The sequence below is a fragment of the Carlito syrichta genome, unplaced genomic scaffold (assembly GCF_000164805.1).
Source record: "Carlito syrichta isolate Samal-C Ts95f unplaced genomic scaffold, Tarsius_syrichta-2.0.1 Scaffold308851, whole genome shotgun sequence".
Classification (NCBI taxonomy): domain Eukaryota; kingdom Metazoa; phylum Chordata; class Mammalia; order Primates; family Tarsiidae; genus Carlito; species Carlito syrichta.
Genome location: NW_007252947.1, coordinates 195,470 through 212,857, shown reverse-complemented (window position 1 = coordinate 212,857; position 17,388 = coordinate 195,470). Strand labels below are relative to the sequence as shown.

Here is a 17,388-nt window from a genome sequence, read left to right as displayed (position 1 = left end):
TGGTACAGATGTTCACTCCCTCTTCATTGATATTCTTTCTTCATTTGGCTTCTAAGACACCATACTCCTCCTGCCTCACTGGCCACAGATTCTTAGTCTTCTTTACAAATTCTTCTCTTCTTCCCAATCTCTTAATGTGGAAGTGTCTCAGGGTTTTTTGGTACTCCTCTCAATCTATAGGCATTCCATTGGAGATCATATTCAGTCTCAGGATTTTAAAGTATTCATGTACTGACTACTTCTAAATGTATGCCTCTGATAAGACTTTTTTCTTCAACTGCAGACATTTATATATGTCTTACAGCCTATTCACTGCCTGTACTTGGATGACTATTAGATGCTGTAAATGCAACATGTCCAAACCTGAACTCCTGATCTTCCTCCATAAACCTGCTCCACCCAGCCATCTCTGTCATGCGATTAGCAACTGCACCCTTCAAGGTGCTGAGGAAAAAAAAATTGGTATTATTCTCCTTTCCTTTTCTCAGGCCCCACATTAAATCCATCAGGAACTCTAATTCCAATTTATTCATATATATAAATCTATTTTTTACCACTTGTGCTGCTTCCATCTTGCTCTGAGCAACATTCATTCTTGCCTGAATTACTGTTACAGCCTTCTTACAGTGTCCTGGTTTTGCATATACCCTCCCAGAGTGATATCCCTCCTCTGCTCAAAACTTTACTAGCTCCCAATCTGACTTAGAATAAAAGCAAACTTTTAACAATGTCCTGCAAGCCCTATGCAATCCAGCCCTCTGTGTTACTTATGAGACCTTCTCCCTACCACCCTCTTCCTCACTCACTTGGTTACCCTTCCTTGCTGTTTCTTACACATACCTGGCACACTTTTGCCTTGGGGGTCTTTGTTCTAGCTACTCCTTCTGCCTTGACTCTACTTTCTTAAATAGAGCTTGGCTAGCTTTCTCACCTCCTTGAAGTCTTTGTTTAAATCTTACCTTCCTACCCATTAAATTGCCAGCATCATTCTTCTCAGACCTGGAAACAACAATACAGAAATTCATATGGAATCATAAATGACCATGAATAGCCAAAACAATCCTTGGCAAAAGGAACAAAGTGGGAGGTATCACACTTCCAGATTTTAAACTTTATTATATGGCTACAATAATCAAAACAGCCTGGTATTGATACAAGAACAGACATATGGACCAATGGACCAGGATAGAGATTCTGGGAATAAAACCTCAATTTCTCAACCAACTCATCTTTAACAAACCTCCACTAACAACCACTAGGGAGAGGAGAACTTATTCAGTAAGTGGTGCTGGGAACATTGACTGACCACATGCAGAAGGCTAAAACAAGACCCCTATCTATCACCATTCACAAAAATGAACTCCAAATGGATCAAAGACCTAAATGTAAAACCTCAAACTATAAGACCCTTAGAAAATGCAGGAGGCACCCATATGGAAATTGGAACTGGCAATCAATTCCTTATCAAAATCCCAAATGCCCATGCCATAAGAGATAAGATAGACAAGTGGGACCTCATCAAACTGAAAAGCACCTGCAAAGCAAAAGAAACCATCAAAGGAGTGAGGAGACAGCCCAAAGAGTGGGAAAAAATATTTGCCAACTGTATATCTGACAAAGGCCTAACATCTAGGATCTACCAGGAACTCAAACATGCTGAAAAGAAAAAAAACAAACAAATAAGCAGCCCTATTAAAAAGTGGACAAAAGATATGAATAGACATTTCTCAAAAGAAGACATATGAGCAACCAACAGATACATGAACAAATGCTCAGCCTCACTAACCATCAAAGTAAAGCAAATTAAAACCACACTGAGATACCACATAACTCCAGTCAGGATGGCCATCATCAATAACTCAAAACACAACAGATGTTGGAGAGGATGTGGGGAAAAGGGAACATTCTACACTGTTGGTGAGAGTGTAAACTAGTACAACCTCTGTGGAAAACAGCTTGGCAATTCCTAAAAGATCTAAAAATTGACCTCCCATATGACCCAGCAATTCCCCTTCTGGGAATATATCCAGAGGAACTCACATATTAAAAAAAAGACACCTGCACACGCATGTTTATTGTAGCATATTCACAATAGCAAAAACATGGAACCAACTGAGCTGCCCATTGAAAATAGACTGGATTAAAAAAATGTGCTACATATACACAATGGAATATCATGCAGCCATAAAGAACAAAATTGTGAACTTCACAGCAACGTGGATGGAGTTAGAGTCTGTAATACTCAGTGATCTATCACAGAAACAAAGAACTGAGTACCACATGTTCTCACTCATAAGTGGACCATGAACAATTATCATAATACTATAAGAAAGGGATTGGCAGTAGTGGGGAACTGCCAGAGGAGGAAGTGTGGGGCACACTTCATCAGTAAGGGTGCCTGATCTCAAACCAGGTGATGTGGGGACCAAACTTTACCTGTTCAATGACCATTTGCATACCTAACCCTGAGTTGTACCACACATCTTTTAAATTAAAAAAAAAATCTTACCTTCCCATTCAGGCCAATTGATGTCTTATTTACCTGTACCTCTCAGTTCCGTATTCCTGATCCTATTTATCCTATCTTACTTTTTCATTTCTTTTTGTAGCACTTGTCACATTTTATTAAAATCTATTCTTTATTTACTTGTGATTTTCTTTTTTCCCACTAGAATGTAAGCACTGTTAAATAAGGGATCCTTGACCTTGACTTTTTTTTTTGAGTTGGAGTCTCACTCTGTTGCCCAGAATGGAGTGCAGTGGCCGCTCCCGGCCACCACAGCCTCGACCTGCTGGGCTTCGGAGATCCTTCCGCCTCAGCCTTCCAAGTAGCTGGAATTACAGGCATGCACTACCACGCCCGGCTGATTTTTTGATTTATTGTAGAGATGAGATCTCACTGCCCAGGTGGGTCTCGAACCCGTGAGCTCAGGCAATCCACTCACCTCAGCCTCCCAAAGGCGCAGGATTACAGGCTGAGCCACCGAGCCCGGCTTTTTTTTTTTTTCACCAATACATCATTAGATGCAGGAGGCACCCTTATGGAAATTGGAACTGGCAACCAGTTCCTGATTCCTCATGTACAGTTCTTAATGAGTGTTGAGTAAACGTTTATTGATTAATTGAATTAATCAGAATTGACCTTAATACATATTGTGCCTTCAAAAACTTACTCTTGCCATATTGTGCCTTCAAAAACTTACTCTTGGTTCTCTAAGCAAAACTACTAAACTATTAAAACTAATTCCTCTTCTGTAGAAGGCAGGAATCAGGAGAGGCTGGAGGGACTGGAAATATCTTTTGGAGAAAGGAGGTGTTTCAGAGTCTTCTTGATTCACCCAATGTAGACGACTACATAAGGGAGTATCAATATGGTGATGCTGTAGCAATCTCTCAAATGACTGCTCCTCCTCTTACCCGTTGCGAGATCTTGGACAAATTCTAAATTTTGGTTTCCTCATCTATATAATGGGGATCATGATAGTACCAACTTGAGTCATTGTGAGAATTAGACAAGAAATGTAGATGGAATCCTTGGTACATTGGTTGGTACAGTGCTTGACAGGATGCAGAAAAGAAGTATGAACACTACTCTGCACAAAACCTTAATGGGCACTTAATTTAAAGCTGGGAGATGGGAATTGATGACTAAGAGATGTGGGAAAAGTTTGTTTGCCAGTGTTGCTTGGGAGCCTTGAGAATACCACTGCAGGGCATCTAAGCAGACTGCTCAAGCAGTGACATCTTCTGGACTACTCTCTGCCCTGGCTGTGTACATGACTGCCCAGGAGGCAACAGCTCTGAGCTGGGTGAACCTCAGTAGGGTCTCCAACTCTGGATCAAAGTGCTGCTCAGAACATTATCCTATGGCAAAGGCCAATCGCCTCAGTTCACTATTTTTTCTGAAGGCCTGGAGTTCTGTCCAAGTATATTGTCTGGAATGGCTCTTCCCTCTTTTCCATGGTGGGAAGGGTATTTGATACTGGGACTCAGTCATACAGGTATAGTGCAAAGTTATTCTGCTCCTTGGATGGACTTTTACAAACTTGTCTGTTGCTTTTTTATTGAGCCAATATTTTAAAGCTTCTCTTTTTCTATAAAAGTAAGATCATTCACAAAAAAGAAATTTGATTTGGGTCTGGCAGAACAATACAAGGAATGCTATTTGAGGCACACGGAAATGTATATGATCATTGTAGTCATTATTTATCTAATGACTATTATGTTATGTAAGGTTATAAACTTTTACACATGTTAACTTACTAAACCTTCACAGCAACTTTTAAAGATGGTTACCATGACCTCCCTCTCTTCCTCCTCCTCCTCCTCCTTCTATGAGACAATTGAGGCGTCAAGGTAAAGTAACTAGAGAGAGAATATTAAGTCAGAATACGAAAATGTGCAATCTGACACCAGAGCACTTGCTTTTGCCTGCTAGACTCTGTTGCCTTCTTAAAACTGCATGTCATCAATTGTCACACCTATTATTTCACATTTTAACATCTCTGAGATCAGAGTACATCTTATGGTGAATAGTGTGATGGTTGACTTTATGTGTCCACTTGGCTGGCCATTGGTGTGCAGATTAAACACTATTTCTGGTTGTGCTTGTGAAGACATTTCCAGATGAGATTAGCATTTGAATCTGTGGACTCAGATGATTGTCCTCTCCATGGTGGGTGGGTACCTTCCAATCTGTTGAGGTCCTGAGTAAGCCATTCCTCATAATAAATCCATCCATCTATCTATCTATCTATCTATCTATCTATCTATCTATCTATCTATCTATTAGCTTTCTATCCAGCTATCTCATATTTGTTCTGTCTCTTTGGAGAAAACTGACTAATACAAATTGTGTGTCACAATCATGGGTGACCAGGTGGCAGGTGTGACATAGTTGTCATTGTCCCTGTATGCCTAAATTCCATCAGAGTTAGTCCTGTTGTGGTCACTCAGATCAATTTATGAGCATTGTTGGTGACCTACAGGTTGAGTGTAATTGTAGCTTAAATGTCTATTAAAATACTACACTGTGGGGCAACCCCCTTGGATCCCCTTCCACTGTGGGAACTTTTCTGTTCTCTCAATAAATTCTGCTTTCTAAAATAAAATAAAAAAATACACTGTGAGCATTGAAATGCAAAAATGACTGTGAGTACAGAAAGGCCTGGAAACAGTAGAAAGTTAAACATTTGATATTAGTGAAAGAACTATTTATTGTTGGAGGAAAGACTGCAGTTGGAGAAAATATTTTCTTAGAAAGCAAGAACCAAGTGCTTTTTTACAGGACCTAAACAAGAAAGGCACCCACAGGCAAATGAAGTTGTTTGACATTTTGTAACTGAGATACATGAAACATTTTATCACATGCAAGGGCAGAGCAGCTGAAAGTAGAAGAAATTCCTATAGTTCCTTTAGAATAGATGAAGGAAATTTCAAAGCATTGGGACTTTAGAGGAGCCAATGTGTGCATCATTTGGTTCTACTCTTAAGACATGCAAGTATAGATTAAATGACTGAGATGTTTCCTTCCCAAGATTACATAAAATGATGATATATCTTAAAACAGATGGTGTTTCAGATTCAATGAAATGTGGTACCTGTTTGGCTTAATAGATATGGATAAGCAATATGATTAATAGATTTGATGCCTTATTCGGTAGGAGCCTGATAAACCTGGTCATGCCATAGGATTTGCAAAAGCTCAATGCCAAGTCTAAATAGATGCATACCAGAGGGGCCTGAGGGAAATCCCTTTAGCCCCTCAGAGAGTGGGCTTATGTGATTTTTTTCAACAGTAGGTTCATCAATTGAGTGAGCTATATACATGTTACTGATAATGGTAGGAACATTTTTAGCTTATGAATATTAAACATGATATCATCTCTGTGGGATTACAACAGTTCATAATTATGTCATTAATTAAATGTGTCTTCGATCACAATTTCTAAATAAGCTTAGCCTACCGCTGCATGTTTGCTTAAGTCCTAGCAAAACATTTTTTTTTTTTCTCTTTAAAGTGTCAGGCAGGTCCAATTTCAGGTTCAGGTGAGCAATGATCTGACAAGAACAGTTAGACAACTAGTCCACACAACAGTGCCTCTCTCAGGAGTGGGGTCTGAATCCTGGGCTGAGTTTTTTGCACAATCTACATCCTGGATCTCACAACAGACCTGGGAGGGAGCTGTGTTCCTTTGAAATACGGGCCCAGCAGGAGCCCCACAGCTGTGGGGAAGCCACACAGACAGCTCTCTCTCTCAACTCAAGCATCACTCCTCTGAAATGGTAGCACAGGTTGGTCCACACTGGAGACATATGCATGAGTGGGCCTTTTAGAGCACTAACCCCAGCTTCTTCACCCAAGTGCTAAGAAATTAAGCTTGAAGAGATCAACATACCTCAAACAACATAGCTGCTGATGGACTGGGACGAGAACTCAGGCCTCTTGAACCCCAATCAAGCTTCTTCTTTAACACTGAGTGTTAGTATGCTAACCTTTGCTCCTATGAAAACAAATGCCTCTGAATGAAAAAGTTTTAAGCCTTTTTGAGGGGGAGCTTAATGAGATTAGTTACTTCTTTCCATTTCCTCCAATTCTAGCCACCGCAGACTCTACTACACTCTCCCCCATTTTCATAACACTGTGCTTTGCCTGTGTTGTGTTATCAGCCTTTTCCCCCCTTTGTGTATCTAACAGACTCCTCCTATCTTTCAAGTACAACTCAACTGTCAGCTCTTCCTAGAAACCACTGAAACCCCGTGTCCTAGCCCCTGCCCAACCTCCAGGTGAACCAATCACTCTCTCACCTTTTATTCTCATGTGACTTTGCCTTTGCATAAATATTGATCAGAGCATCTCCTACTGTAAGTCCTTTAGCTTTGTTTGCACATGGCTGTCTCCCCTGCTCAAGGATAGTATTCCTGCTCTATGCATCACTAGGATGGACCTAGTGCTGGCATAAAACCACCCTGCTTCAGTGACCATTGGATGAATGAATAATGGGAGAATTAGATGAGAACAAGAAAGGTTCTAGGGAAATAAGACATAAAATATGTGCTAGGTGGTGATAGTTGAGAGTGAGAAAGGAGGAGGAAGAAAAGCTGGGTGAGATGGGACTGAAGCTGAAAGTGGGAAATGTCTCAGCTTGTTCTTAACCTGTCCCCAACTTCTGCCAGGATTAACTGTGAATGTACCCCATAGAAATTAGTGTGGAGGAAGTTTTAAAATTTAGATTAAATGAGTAGTTCTAGGTGAATAAATGTGAACAATAAGCCAGAATTTTCTTAGCATGTTAAAGGTGTGTTCATTGGAGATGAGAGAGCTAGGTAAAAGATTTTGAGGTTAAATTACATTCTTGTCTTCATTGAGTTATCTCAGTTTTTAAAAAAGAAATACAGGTAGTAAAAGGATGTTGTGTGTGTGTGTGTGTGTGTGTGTGTTTATAGGATAATTTTAGAAATGCAGGAGGGGAGAGAAAAATGGCACTGTTCAAATATAAGATGATAATATTTAAGATGAAGCACTGGAGAAGAATTTTGTTCCAAAAACAATGGCTAAATGACGGAAAGTTTTCATATACTTGACTTGCAGTAGGGCAGCAAGGCATTTATTTGTTGATCATTGTGAATAATTGCACCTTTGGCAGTCTCTGGAAAACCTTGATGATGTGCTATTTCTTAGCTGTGCCGGGCTTCTGTTGTGAAGGTCAGAAAAACATTGCTCAAAGAATGTGCTCAGAGCAAGTGGAAAGACCAGCTTGGAAAATGGAAGTGACACAATCTCTGATCTTGCCCCAGTTTTAAGCAATTTTGAAGTGAGCTTGCAATATGGTAATCAACCAGTAAAGCTTTAGGAGAGAGATTAAGAGAACACTAACATATTTGCTGAAAATAAAAAGACAAACACATTTGCTGTTGCCTTTTGAAATGCCACAAGTGTATTTTGTCTTGGAGATCAGTTTACATCAGTTCTTTAATCTTCATTTCTAGTTTTTCAGCATCAGCTCCACAAAATTCAAAAATCTGTTCACAAATACACAAAGTTGAAATAATTATTGGTCCAAGTACTGCAAAGCTATTGAGGCTTTGAGGAGTTTTGTTCCTGATTGTACTGTTAATCCTCCTTATTTCTATCATCTGCAAGACACTTTAAGTATAAATGGACATTAAACATATTAAATTCATAACATTTTAACATTCGGTGGTCTTCTAAAATTGTTTATGCTAATATTTTCCCAGATCTCTATAATTCTTCATAATATTCCTCTAATCTAAAGCATATAATAGTATTGGAAATTAAGAAACTCAATCATTGAAATTTATTTTTTTTGAGTCAGAATCTCTGTTGCCCAAGCTGGAGTGCAGTGGTATGCTCATGTCTACCGCAACCTTGACTTATTTGGCTCAGGCAATCTTCCCACCTCAACCTTCCAAGTAGCTGGAGCTACAGGTGTGTGCCAGCACGTCCAACTAATTTTTTGATTTATTATAGGAAGAAGCCTTGCCAAGTTGTCCAGGCTGGTCTTGAACCCTTGGGCTCAGACAATCCTCTTGCCTCCACCTCCCAAAGTGCTGGAATTACAGGTGTGAGCAACTGCACCCAGACTAATCACTGAAAATTTCTAAGAGCTTGTATGCATTGATATTGAGGGCTTGTTAATTCCTGCGGATGATCTTCTGAAATCAAATGGCTTGTGAGTTCCTATTCCCTAATTTCTGCCCAGGTGATAGTATTATAATTAATTGATTCTAAGAAACACATTTTCAAATGTTCACAGCTCTGAATCAGAATGCATTTCATAGTAGATGATGCATTATATTTTACTTGGAACACTTTATAGTAGCATATGAAATAATGATGCTTCTTTCATGAACATCTTCTGCCTGATGAAATATGGAAGTCAAAACCCCTTGATATTAATTATCACTTTAGTACTAGTACTAATTGTGTTTGGTGTTTGAAGAGAAGGAAGAGTGGAGGCTGGGATTGGGTGAAGATTTGAGTTTCCGGCAAATGTGGGTTAAGCCACCAGGAATGGTGATAGGACTTTGGGGCAGGGGTTAGAAAAGTCTAGAAATAGCTTCATTGCTCAGGGAGAAACCATCCTGACATCTAATGATCTGCTTCTCAAGGCAACAGGATTTTGTCATTCTATCTGTTCCTTCAAAGCAAACCCCAGCCGGGCTCGGTGGTTCAGCCTGTAATCCTGTGCCTTGGGAGGCTGAGATGAGTGGATTGCCTGAGCCCGTGGGTTCGAGACCCGCCTGGGCAACTTGGAGAGACCTCATCTCTACAATAAATCAAAAAATTAGCCGGGCATGGTAGCGCGCGCCTATAGTTCCAGCTACTTGGAAGACTGAGGCGGAAGGATTGCTGGAGCCCAGCAGGTCGAGGTTGCGGTGGCCAGGAGTGGCCCCATTGCACTCCAGTCTGGGCGACAGAGTGAGACTCCAACTCAAAAAAAAAAAAAAAAAAAAAGCAAACCCCGGACTTGACTCCATCTTGATCCCATTTCACTTACCCGCTTGCACTTGCTCACAGATCCACTTCTATAACAGCAAATTATTCTTTTGAGTCTTGAGAATAGGGTTACCTAAGTGTGGGTGCAGAATTTCATGATTTGTCTGAGTTGCCTGGTTTGCTACCATCTCCCCTATACACAGTCTTTTGGCCTTGGCCAGGGGAGGAGGAAGGTGTCAGAAAGAACCTGTAAAAATTTCTCTTTCCTAAGAGTAAGGCGACATCTGTATGGTGGCCCTGGAGTGTGATGGGAGCTTCATTATCCTTTGAGAGATCTGAGGCAAAAGCTGGTACCAAGACAAGAACTCCTGGTGGGAACAAAGTCAGGGTTTGGCTACCTGAATGACCAGACTTGACAGGAAGCAGGGGAAGGATGCTGCACTAAACTAAGTGGTCAGAGTGAGGAACCCATTGCCAGTAGGCTAGGAATCAAGGTGAGGCAAAAGAAGTCTTAAACAGTCCACAATAAGTCTGGAGGCTGGGGGAGAGGGACTTGCTTTCTAAACTTCTTTTGCTTGAAAGCATTAGGACTTCCTCAACAGTTCAATCTGGTCTTAAAGGAACTTTGTTCCTTGTCTCTAACCATTGTTGGGGCAGAGTGCAGGGTGCAAAAAGTTGTGGGTTCCACATCAGTTTTAGTCTGTTTTTCACACGAGAACTGGAAGGGTGGGCATCACTGTGTGGGAGCAGGGAGTCCCCTTTATCTTTCTCTTGTGACTTCTGTCCAAGATTCCTTCCTTCCATGTCTCTATCCTTTGTTCCTCTGCTTCAGGAGTAGCTTGACTCAAGTAAAGACTATCTGAGTGGCAGAGAGGCACTGACAAGGAAGGGGTGAGAAGTTCCCGAAATGTGTCTGTTCGCCATGACCACTGCCATGTCATTCCAGTCAACCTTCTGGACCCTCAGTGGTCTACAGAGAGATTTTTTTTTATCATTCTTATGGCAATAACCATAGCAGATCTGAATGTGCCTTCTTATCTTAGCCCTTCCCCCACTGCCTAAGGGCGGTGTGGAGTCAAAAAGAGCATTGGGGGTTCCTAAAGATGGGTTTCTCTTCTTGGAGGAAACTGCCCTCAAAGAGGGATGGTCCAGGCTCCAGAAATGTAAGAAATAAGAGGGCATATCCCTGAGGGGGAATTTCCAGGGAGGGGGATTTCCATGACCATGGGCTTATGACATGACTGTACTATGACATTTGCACAGCCACCAAGAGCAGCCAGAGCCACAAGTGCATTAAGGGCCTTGACCACTGTGGAGTCTGATTCTTCCTCCTTCTAGATACACTGAACCTAGCACAGGGCACTTTCACCTGAGCCAGGAAACAGAAGCTACATTTTAAAAATTCATATGCATTCAGAAAATTGCCTAAGTTGTAAGTATTCAGTGTGGAGAATTATTACAAAAAAAGCACATTGTGTAACCATACCTAGATCAAGATATAGAGCATTACCAGCACCTAGACACCTCCTCTTCTGTCATTGCCTTGTGCCCAAAGTCTGCCACTATTCTTCATGATAAATTAGTTTTCCCTGTTTTTGAACTTTTATAAATGGAGTTCTACAATATGTATTCTTTTGTGTCTGGCATCTTTCACTATCAGTATAGTGACATTACATTCACTTCTTACTTTTTTTTTAGTATTCTGTTGCATGAATATGGCATAATTTATTCATTTTAGCTATGGCAAATAGTGCTGCTAGGAATATTCTTGTCTATATCTTTGTGGGGACAGCTAAAGGGACACACACACACTCATTTCTGTTAATACTTAAGAGTGGGATTGTGGGGTTCAGCTTTAGTAGAAACTATACAATAGTTTTTGAAGTTATATTCATATATTTTTAAAGTATGCTCTGTCAGCAGAGAATGAATGCTCTGGTTGCTTCATATCCTTGACAACACTTGGTATTGCCAGTCTTTCACGTTAACCATTCTAGTGGCTTTAGGTAACATTAAATTTGCTACCTGATTCCATAAATTCCATATATTTTACCTTGGTCAGCTTTCACTTGGACTTTAGCAACAACCACATAACTCGTCTTTCCTTCTGTCCCAGTCTTGTACTCCTTAGATCCCTTCCTTCTTGTACCTAAAGCTCAAAACCACATATCCAGTCATGCTATCCTTCTTTGCAAGTGTCTTCAGTGTTTTCCCACCACCATGAAATCCAAGATTCTTCCAGATCTCCTTGACTTTGTCTTGTCTACCTCCCTATCACTCCCTGCCATAAACTCTGAACTCCAGCAACACTTTAGAGAGTTGGATTCATTATTCATTTAACCAATCCTTAATAAGTGCTTGCTAGGAGCCTGACTTAATTTGAACAAAATAGACACAATTCCCTGGTGGAGCTCATCTGCAATTAAAAAAAAAAAAATAATGTGAACTCCACCCCCCACCATTTACCCATCACCCAGAGGCAGTTTCAAAAAAAAAACCAACAACAAAAAACCTGCTAGTGATAATTTTATACTATTGTATTATTATTCAAATAATTCCTGACACTTCTCATGCTATTTTATGACACTGCTTCTTCTCATCTTTTCTGACTTGCTGATCAACCATTCTCCAAAATAATTTAACTTTAACTCATGAGACTTTCCCTGAACTTTTTCTCTGTGATGCCATGGTACTCTGTGCATTCCACTGTTAAATGACTGATTTTTGTCATGTGTCTTCCCCATTAGACCAAGGATAGAGACTGAACCTTAGTTTTTCCTCCATATTTTTAGTGTGTAGCTTAGAACCTTATGCAGGTATGCTAGGATGGTTTTAGACCTGACTTGAGGGCCTAATCTGATTTCTGTTTATTGAAGTATGAGTCCAAGACTCTGGGTAGTGCTAGACTAGGTATTAGCTAGTCAGGAACTAGGTATTATGTATCTTGTGCTTTCATTGCCAAGTTTGCCAAAGACAAATGTTGTGTTTATGTCTCCCTATCTAGGCTTGGGCTTTGCGTATAGGGGCTTAATAAATGGAGCTAGTGAATGAGGAACAGCTTACTCTTAAGAGTTTATTGTACAAGTAGCTTTCTTTTGAAAAGTTACATATGCAAGGTAACTAGCACATAATTTCTGCCCGAAGTATTTTCTTATTTTAATCAGATGCTGGGCCATGCCTTTCAAAGGCATGCTCCTCTCTGAAGCAATAGGAAGCAAGTTCACTTCTCTCTCTCAATGCCTTCATTTCTCATCGTTGCTGCCACCCTAGTAATGACTGCTAATGAAAATGATAAGCTCTCATTTGCTGAAACCAACGGGATGGAGAGTGGCTGTCCATGCATAACAGAATTATCTAGGCCCAATAATCAGTTTAAAATAGTTTATTGTGTATGTTTTCAAACATATACAAAAATAAAATTATAAAGTGAACCTTCCCTGCCCTGTCATTAGCCCATTACTTAGTTTCAACCAGAGGTAGGTTTCTCCCCCTTTCTTTCTTTCTTTTTTCCTTCCTTCCTCCCTCCTCCTCCTCCTCCTCCTCCTTCTTTTTAATGCCAATGACCTTCAATCACCTACAAGAATTCTATTACTGTTACTGTTAAACTGCAAAGAGGCTGGAGATGTTGGTCCCCTCCTTCCAGACAGACTTCTGAGAGATGTTGGTCCCCTCCTTCCAAATTAGACTTCAGAGTCTGACTAATAACACACACATAGATTAATTATAATAAAATGCCTTGACCAGTGGATATGCAATTTTGCTTGAGTGAGTACTGAAGTTATATTTGGACTAGCAGTATGAGAGCTCATCAGTTTTCCAGACGTCTGTATTTAGTTAAAAACAACAACAACAAACCCTGAAGCAACAGCAACAGCAACAACAACAAAATGCCTAAAACAACCTATTAGCGCAAGACACATTTTTGGTGTTGGTTGTAGGAATAATTGTATGCACAATACAATTAAAAAATTTATATTGATATTACATTCTTTTCCTTTTAAAAGATGGTCTTACTAAGGCATTAAATAAGGTACTAATAAGATGGAAAATATACATCTGATAAGAGAAGTTTTAAAAGCACTACCACCTTGTGTAGAGAAATGGATAACGTTAATTACTGTTTGATCTTATCTGGGTCCATTTCTCTAACTCTGCCCCACCCATCTCATCCCCCAAACCATCTGCATTGTGTTGCAGGTATTTGAACACTTCCCTTTTGACTTTCACAACATCCAAGGCAGGCTTTACAATTGCAAGAGTTCAGTTAAGGTTTATTGAAGGAGCTAAATCAAAATCAAGCAAGCAGCTTGAATTTATATGCGCTTGAATTTGTGAAAAGAGCTTATAAAAGCAATCTGTTAATTTGTTTTTCTTGTCTATAATGGACTTCTCAACTTATTCTATTCGTGAGACATCAGTCAAATACAAATTTATTTTCACTTTCTTATAGCTGATTTAGAAACTGTGTAAATATCTGATTTTTTTTTTAGCATGGATTGGCATAAATAATGACAAGAGCACTTTTTCTTCTTCTGTGTTAGGGGTCAATAAACTATCTTTTATAAAGAGTGAGATGATACAATTTTAAAATTTGCAGGCCATATGGTCTCTGTCGTAACTACTCAAATTTGCTGCTGTGGCACAAAAGTAACCACAAGCCAAACCATTCAGAGACAAATGGGTATGGCTGAGTTCCAGGAAAAGTTTTACAAAAACAGGTGGAAGGGCAGATTTGACCCACAGGTTGTAGTTTGCCAACTTTTATTTTGTGCCATCAACTGAAGTTGTTGAGATACATGGAGCTGCCTGGACACTGGGTACTCAGTACAATGTGACTTTCTGAGGAAGGGCAAAAGGTGTGAGCCTAATGTGGGAATTCATCTTAAGCCACACTGAGACTAGGAAAATTGATTTTGAACTCTGGCCAGAGGAGATATCATTTCTGCCCATTACTAGAAATGAGGGATGGAACTTTGTGCTCAGGCATAAACGAGGTTTTGAGGGCCATTCCCTTCGATGGCATATACTCATGTTCCCATATTTCCATTGGGAAATCTACTCAAATGCCCATATTGGGAAAAATATGCCTGTTTCCGCTATCCTTTCCTTTAGAGGTGAGCTTATCCATTAAGCCTACACCAAGAAATGAGCTCATGCCTGTTCCCTTTCTTTTGGGGGCATGTTCTACTCAAGGGACAAGCATGCTCTCCTCCCACTGCTCTTCTGGACAGCGTATGGGATGGGGGCTCAAGGACTGTCTTCTACAGGTGTGAAAGGTCATCACTCTCTGCCTTTACTTTTGGAATTTAATAGTTGCATGAAGCAGCAATATCTCTTTTACCCAGGTAGGTAGGTTTCTTTTCTGCAGCCCCAGATTCTCCTACAGGTGGTTCCCCTCAAGGCCTAGGCTTCCAAGGGAATAGTAGGAGGTCTGTTGACATAAATCCCTGCCACGTTCTTCAATGAGCACAATTTAGCATCATGACTACTTATAACAAAGGTGATATTTTGATTATCCACTTGACTCCTTGTGAGAAAATTGTTAGTACAGCACGTCTAGTTGCTTTCTCCTTGTGTGTCTCTAAGAGAACCATGATTGACTATACCCCAACCCCACAGAAATGTGGCCCTTCAAGTGTTCTTTGTGTTAGTGATTGATGACTTTGTTATATATACCTGAAGTGATGGACCATGCATGATGTCGTGTTAAGTCGCTTTGCATCACATCACTATTGATGATGTGTATTTCATTTTATTGTTGGGGTCCTGAGTTTCCATTGCCATGACTGGTTCCGTGGCAATGGTTGCATAGTAAGATATGTCTATGTGACACTACCACCCATCCCCAGAAACACCTTGGTCTCTGAGCATAAAGGGTGTCTGTAGGAAGGGTTATTCACATATGTACCTGAAGTTCATTGCTCGAGAGAGCACTCCTACGTGTCCTCTGACAAGGAAGGACATCAGAAGTCTGTGCTGGACCTTTCTGGACACCACCAATGCATATCTTTTTCCTGCTGCCTTTACTCTGTATTTTTGTTGTGGTTGTTGTAATAAATCTTAGCTATAAATGTAACTTGCTGTTGAGTCCTGTAAGTTCTTCTGGTGAATCAGTGAACAAATCACTCCTATAGTTCAACAATTTAAAATTCAGAGGAAAAGAGGAGGGCTGGGAATAGAGTAAAAAAAAAATTGTAAGAGGTGCTTGCCAAAAATTCAATAATCAAGATAAGGGATATTTGAAAAAATGTTAAATAAATGTATTAAAACTTAATGCAAAAAATTCATGATGAGCAAAATATCAAAAATTTAAATAAAAGTAAGACTTGATCCTATACATACCAGGATATTTTCTGGCTCACTTGCCTCACCCTAATCCCTGCCCTGAAAAAGAGATATACATGAGTCTTTCAGTCGTCAAAGCAGAGAGAAGCATCTTTAGCAGTGATGCTAAAGTTTGCCAGGTGGTGCTAAATAGTTGCTGCGCTTTGCCCACTTTCGTTCCATTTCACTCAGTTCTTGCCCCTTCCAGTTAATCAATCTCTGCCAATGTATCAGTTGCTTATGGTGCTGATAGGGGACCCCTTTTAGAGACCCTCACCCTTCAGATTCCTCAAGACCATGTAAGAGTAATTTTTTTTTTCTCATGTAAAACTCCTCTGTGTCTAACACAGCTCTTAACTGGTTGAATATCATTGGGTAGGTAACTCCTGAAGGTTAAGCTAACTTAGCTTGAATGGATGTTGTAGTTATTCAAAGAGCTTTAGAAGTATCTCATAAACTTTATTTCCAAATTTTTATTTATTTATACATGATCAGGAAAGTAGGCATACAGAGCTAGGTCCTGTTCCAATGGTAGCTACATTTTATAGTATGCACCAAGTCCAGTGCTAGGCATTTTATATGTGATGTTGCAAATTTCAGGACAATTAATCAAAGACAGATTTTTTAGCCACTATTTCAACAAGAGAAATTGAACCTCACTCAAATGATTTGGGTTACTCTCAAGGTCACCCACTAATAAGGGACAAATCTGGGGTTCAACCTGCAATTGTCTTACTCAAGAGACAGTAAAAATTAACTGTAGACACTCTTGGGAGATGGATCAAGCACTGTTTTTATGAAGTTGAACAGTTGAACATTTGAGAAGGTGATTCTCCAGGGATGACCATCCTTCTCACTGCCTATTGTTTTACCCTATTAGCCCTACATGGCCCTCAAAGGCACCATGTTTATGACCTATGCTTCCAATCTTTTCTTTCTAACATACCATGGTACCACCTACTTAGGATTCTTTTAATCTCCATACTTACTTTAAGGAGTGTGTTATTGGAAATGACTTGCATGATTTCCACAGCTCACAAAAGTAAGGGCGTATGCTTCCTCCCATTTAATATATTAGCTCAGTCTATCAGATGGGTTCCTCTGAATTATTCATTTGTGAATATTTACTTATTAGCATCTATATACTCATATCCCATCACTCTTACTAGTGGACCTAAGTGCTCTGGGGAGTCACTTTAGTCTAATATCAAAGAATAAAAGATGGAGTCAACTTTTGATAGTTGGGTAGTATTTAAGCAATTGACCTGAAGTTGCTAATTCTTTATTTCTCTTCCTTTCCCGATTCCATAGACATACACAAACCCTGAGTCTGGAACCAAAGTTATCAACCTAGGAGATCCATTGATAGGCTTCAGGGGGTAATTGCATACCTTAGTATGAGTTGCACATTTCAGCTTATGTGCATACGTTTTTTTTTGTCTGGGAAGAGGGTTTATGAAATTTATTGGATTTTAAGAAGGTTTATAAATCAAATTTTGGCTGGGCTCAGTGGTTCAGTCTGTAATCCTGTGCTTTGGGAGGCTAGGGTGAGTGGATTGCCTGAGCCTGCGGGTTCGAGACCCGCCTGGGCAACTTGGCGAGAC

General features: G+C 40.0%; 1 protein-coding gene across 1 annotated transcript in view; it reads right to left on the bottom strand.

Annotated features, from left to right (window-relative positions):
* Positions 1 to 7,916: 7,916 nt before the first annotated feature.
* TXNDC8 (thioredoxin domain containing 8) overlaps positions 7,917 to 17,388 on the bottom strand; it is a 28,648-nt gene continuing 19,176 nt past the window's right edge. Inside the window, exon 5 of the mRNA XM_008066169.1 lies at positions 7,917 to 8,022. Coding sequence (XP_008064360.1) covers positions 7,960 to 8,022 — 63 coding nt within the window. The 3' untranslated portion in view covers positions 7,917 to 7,959. The remainder of the gene's footprint in view (positions 8,023 to 17,388) is intronic.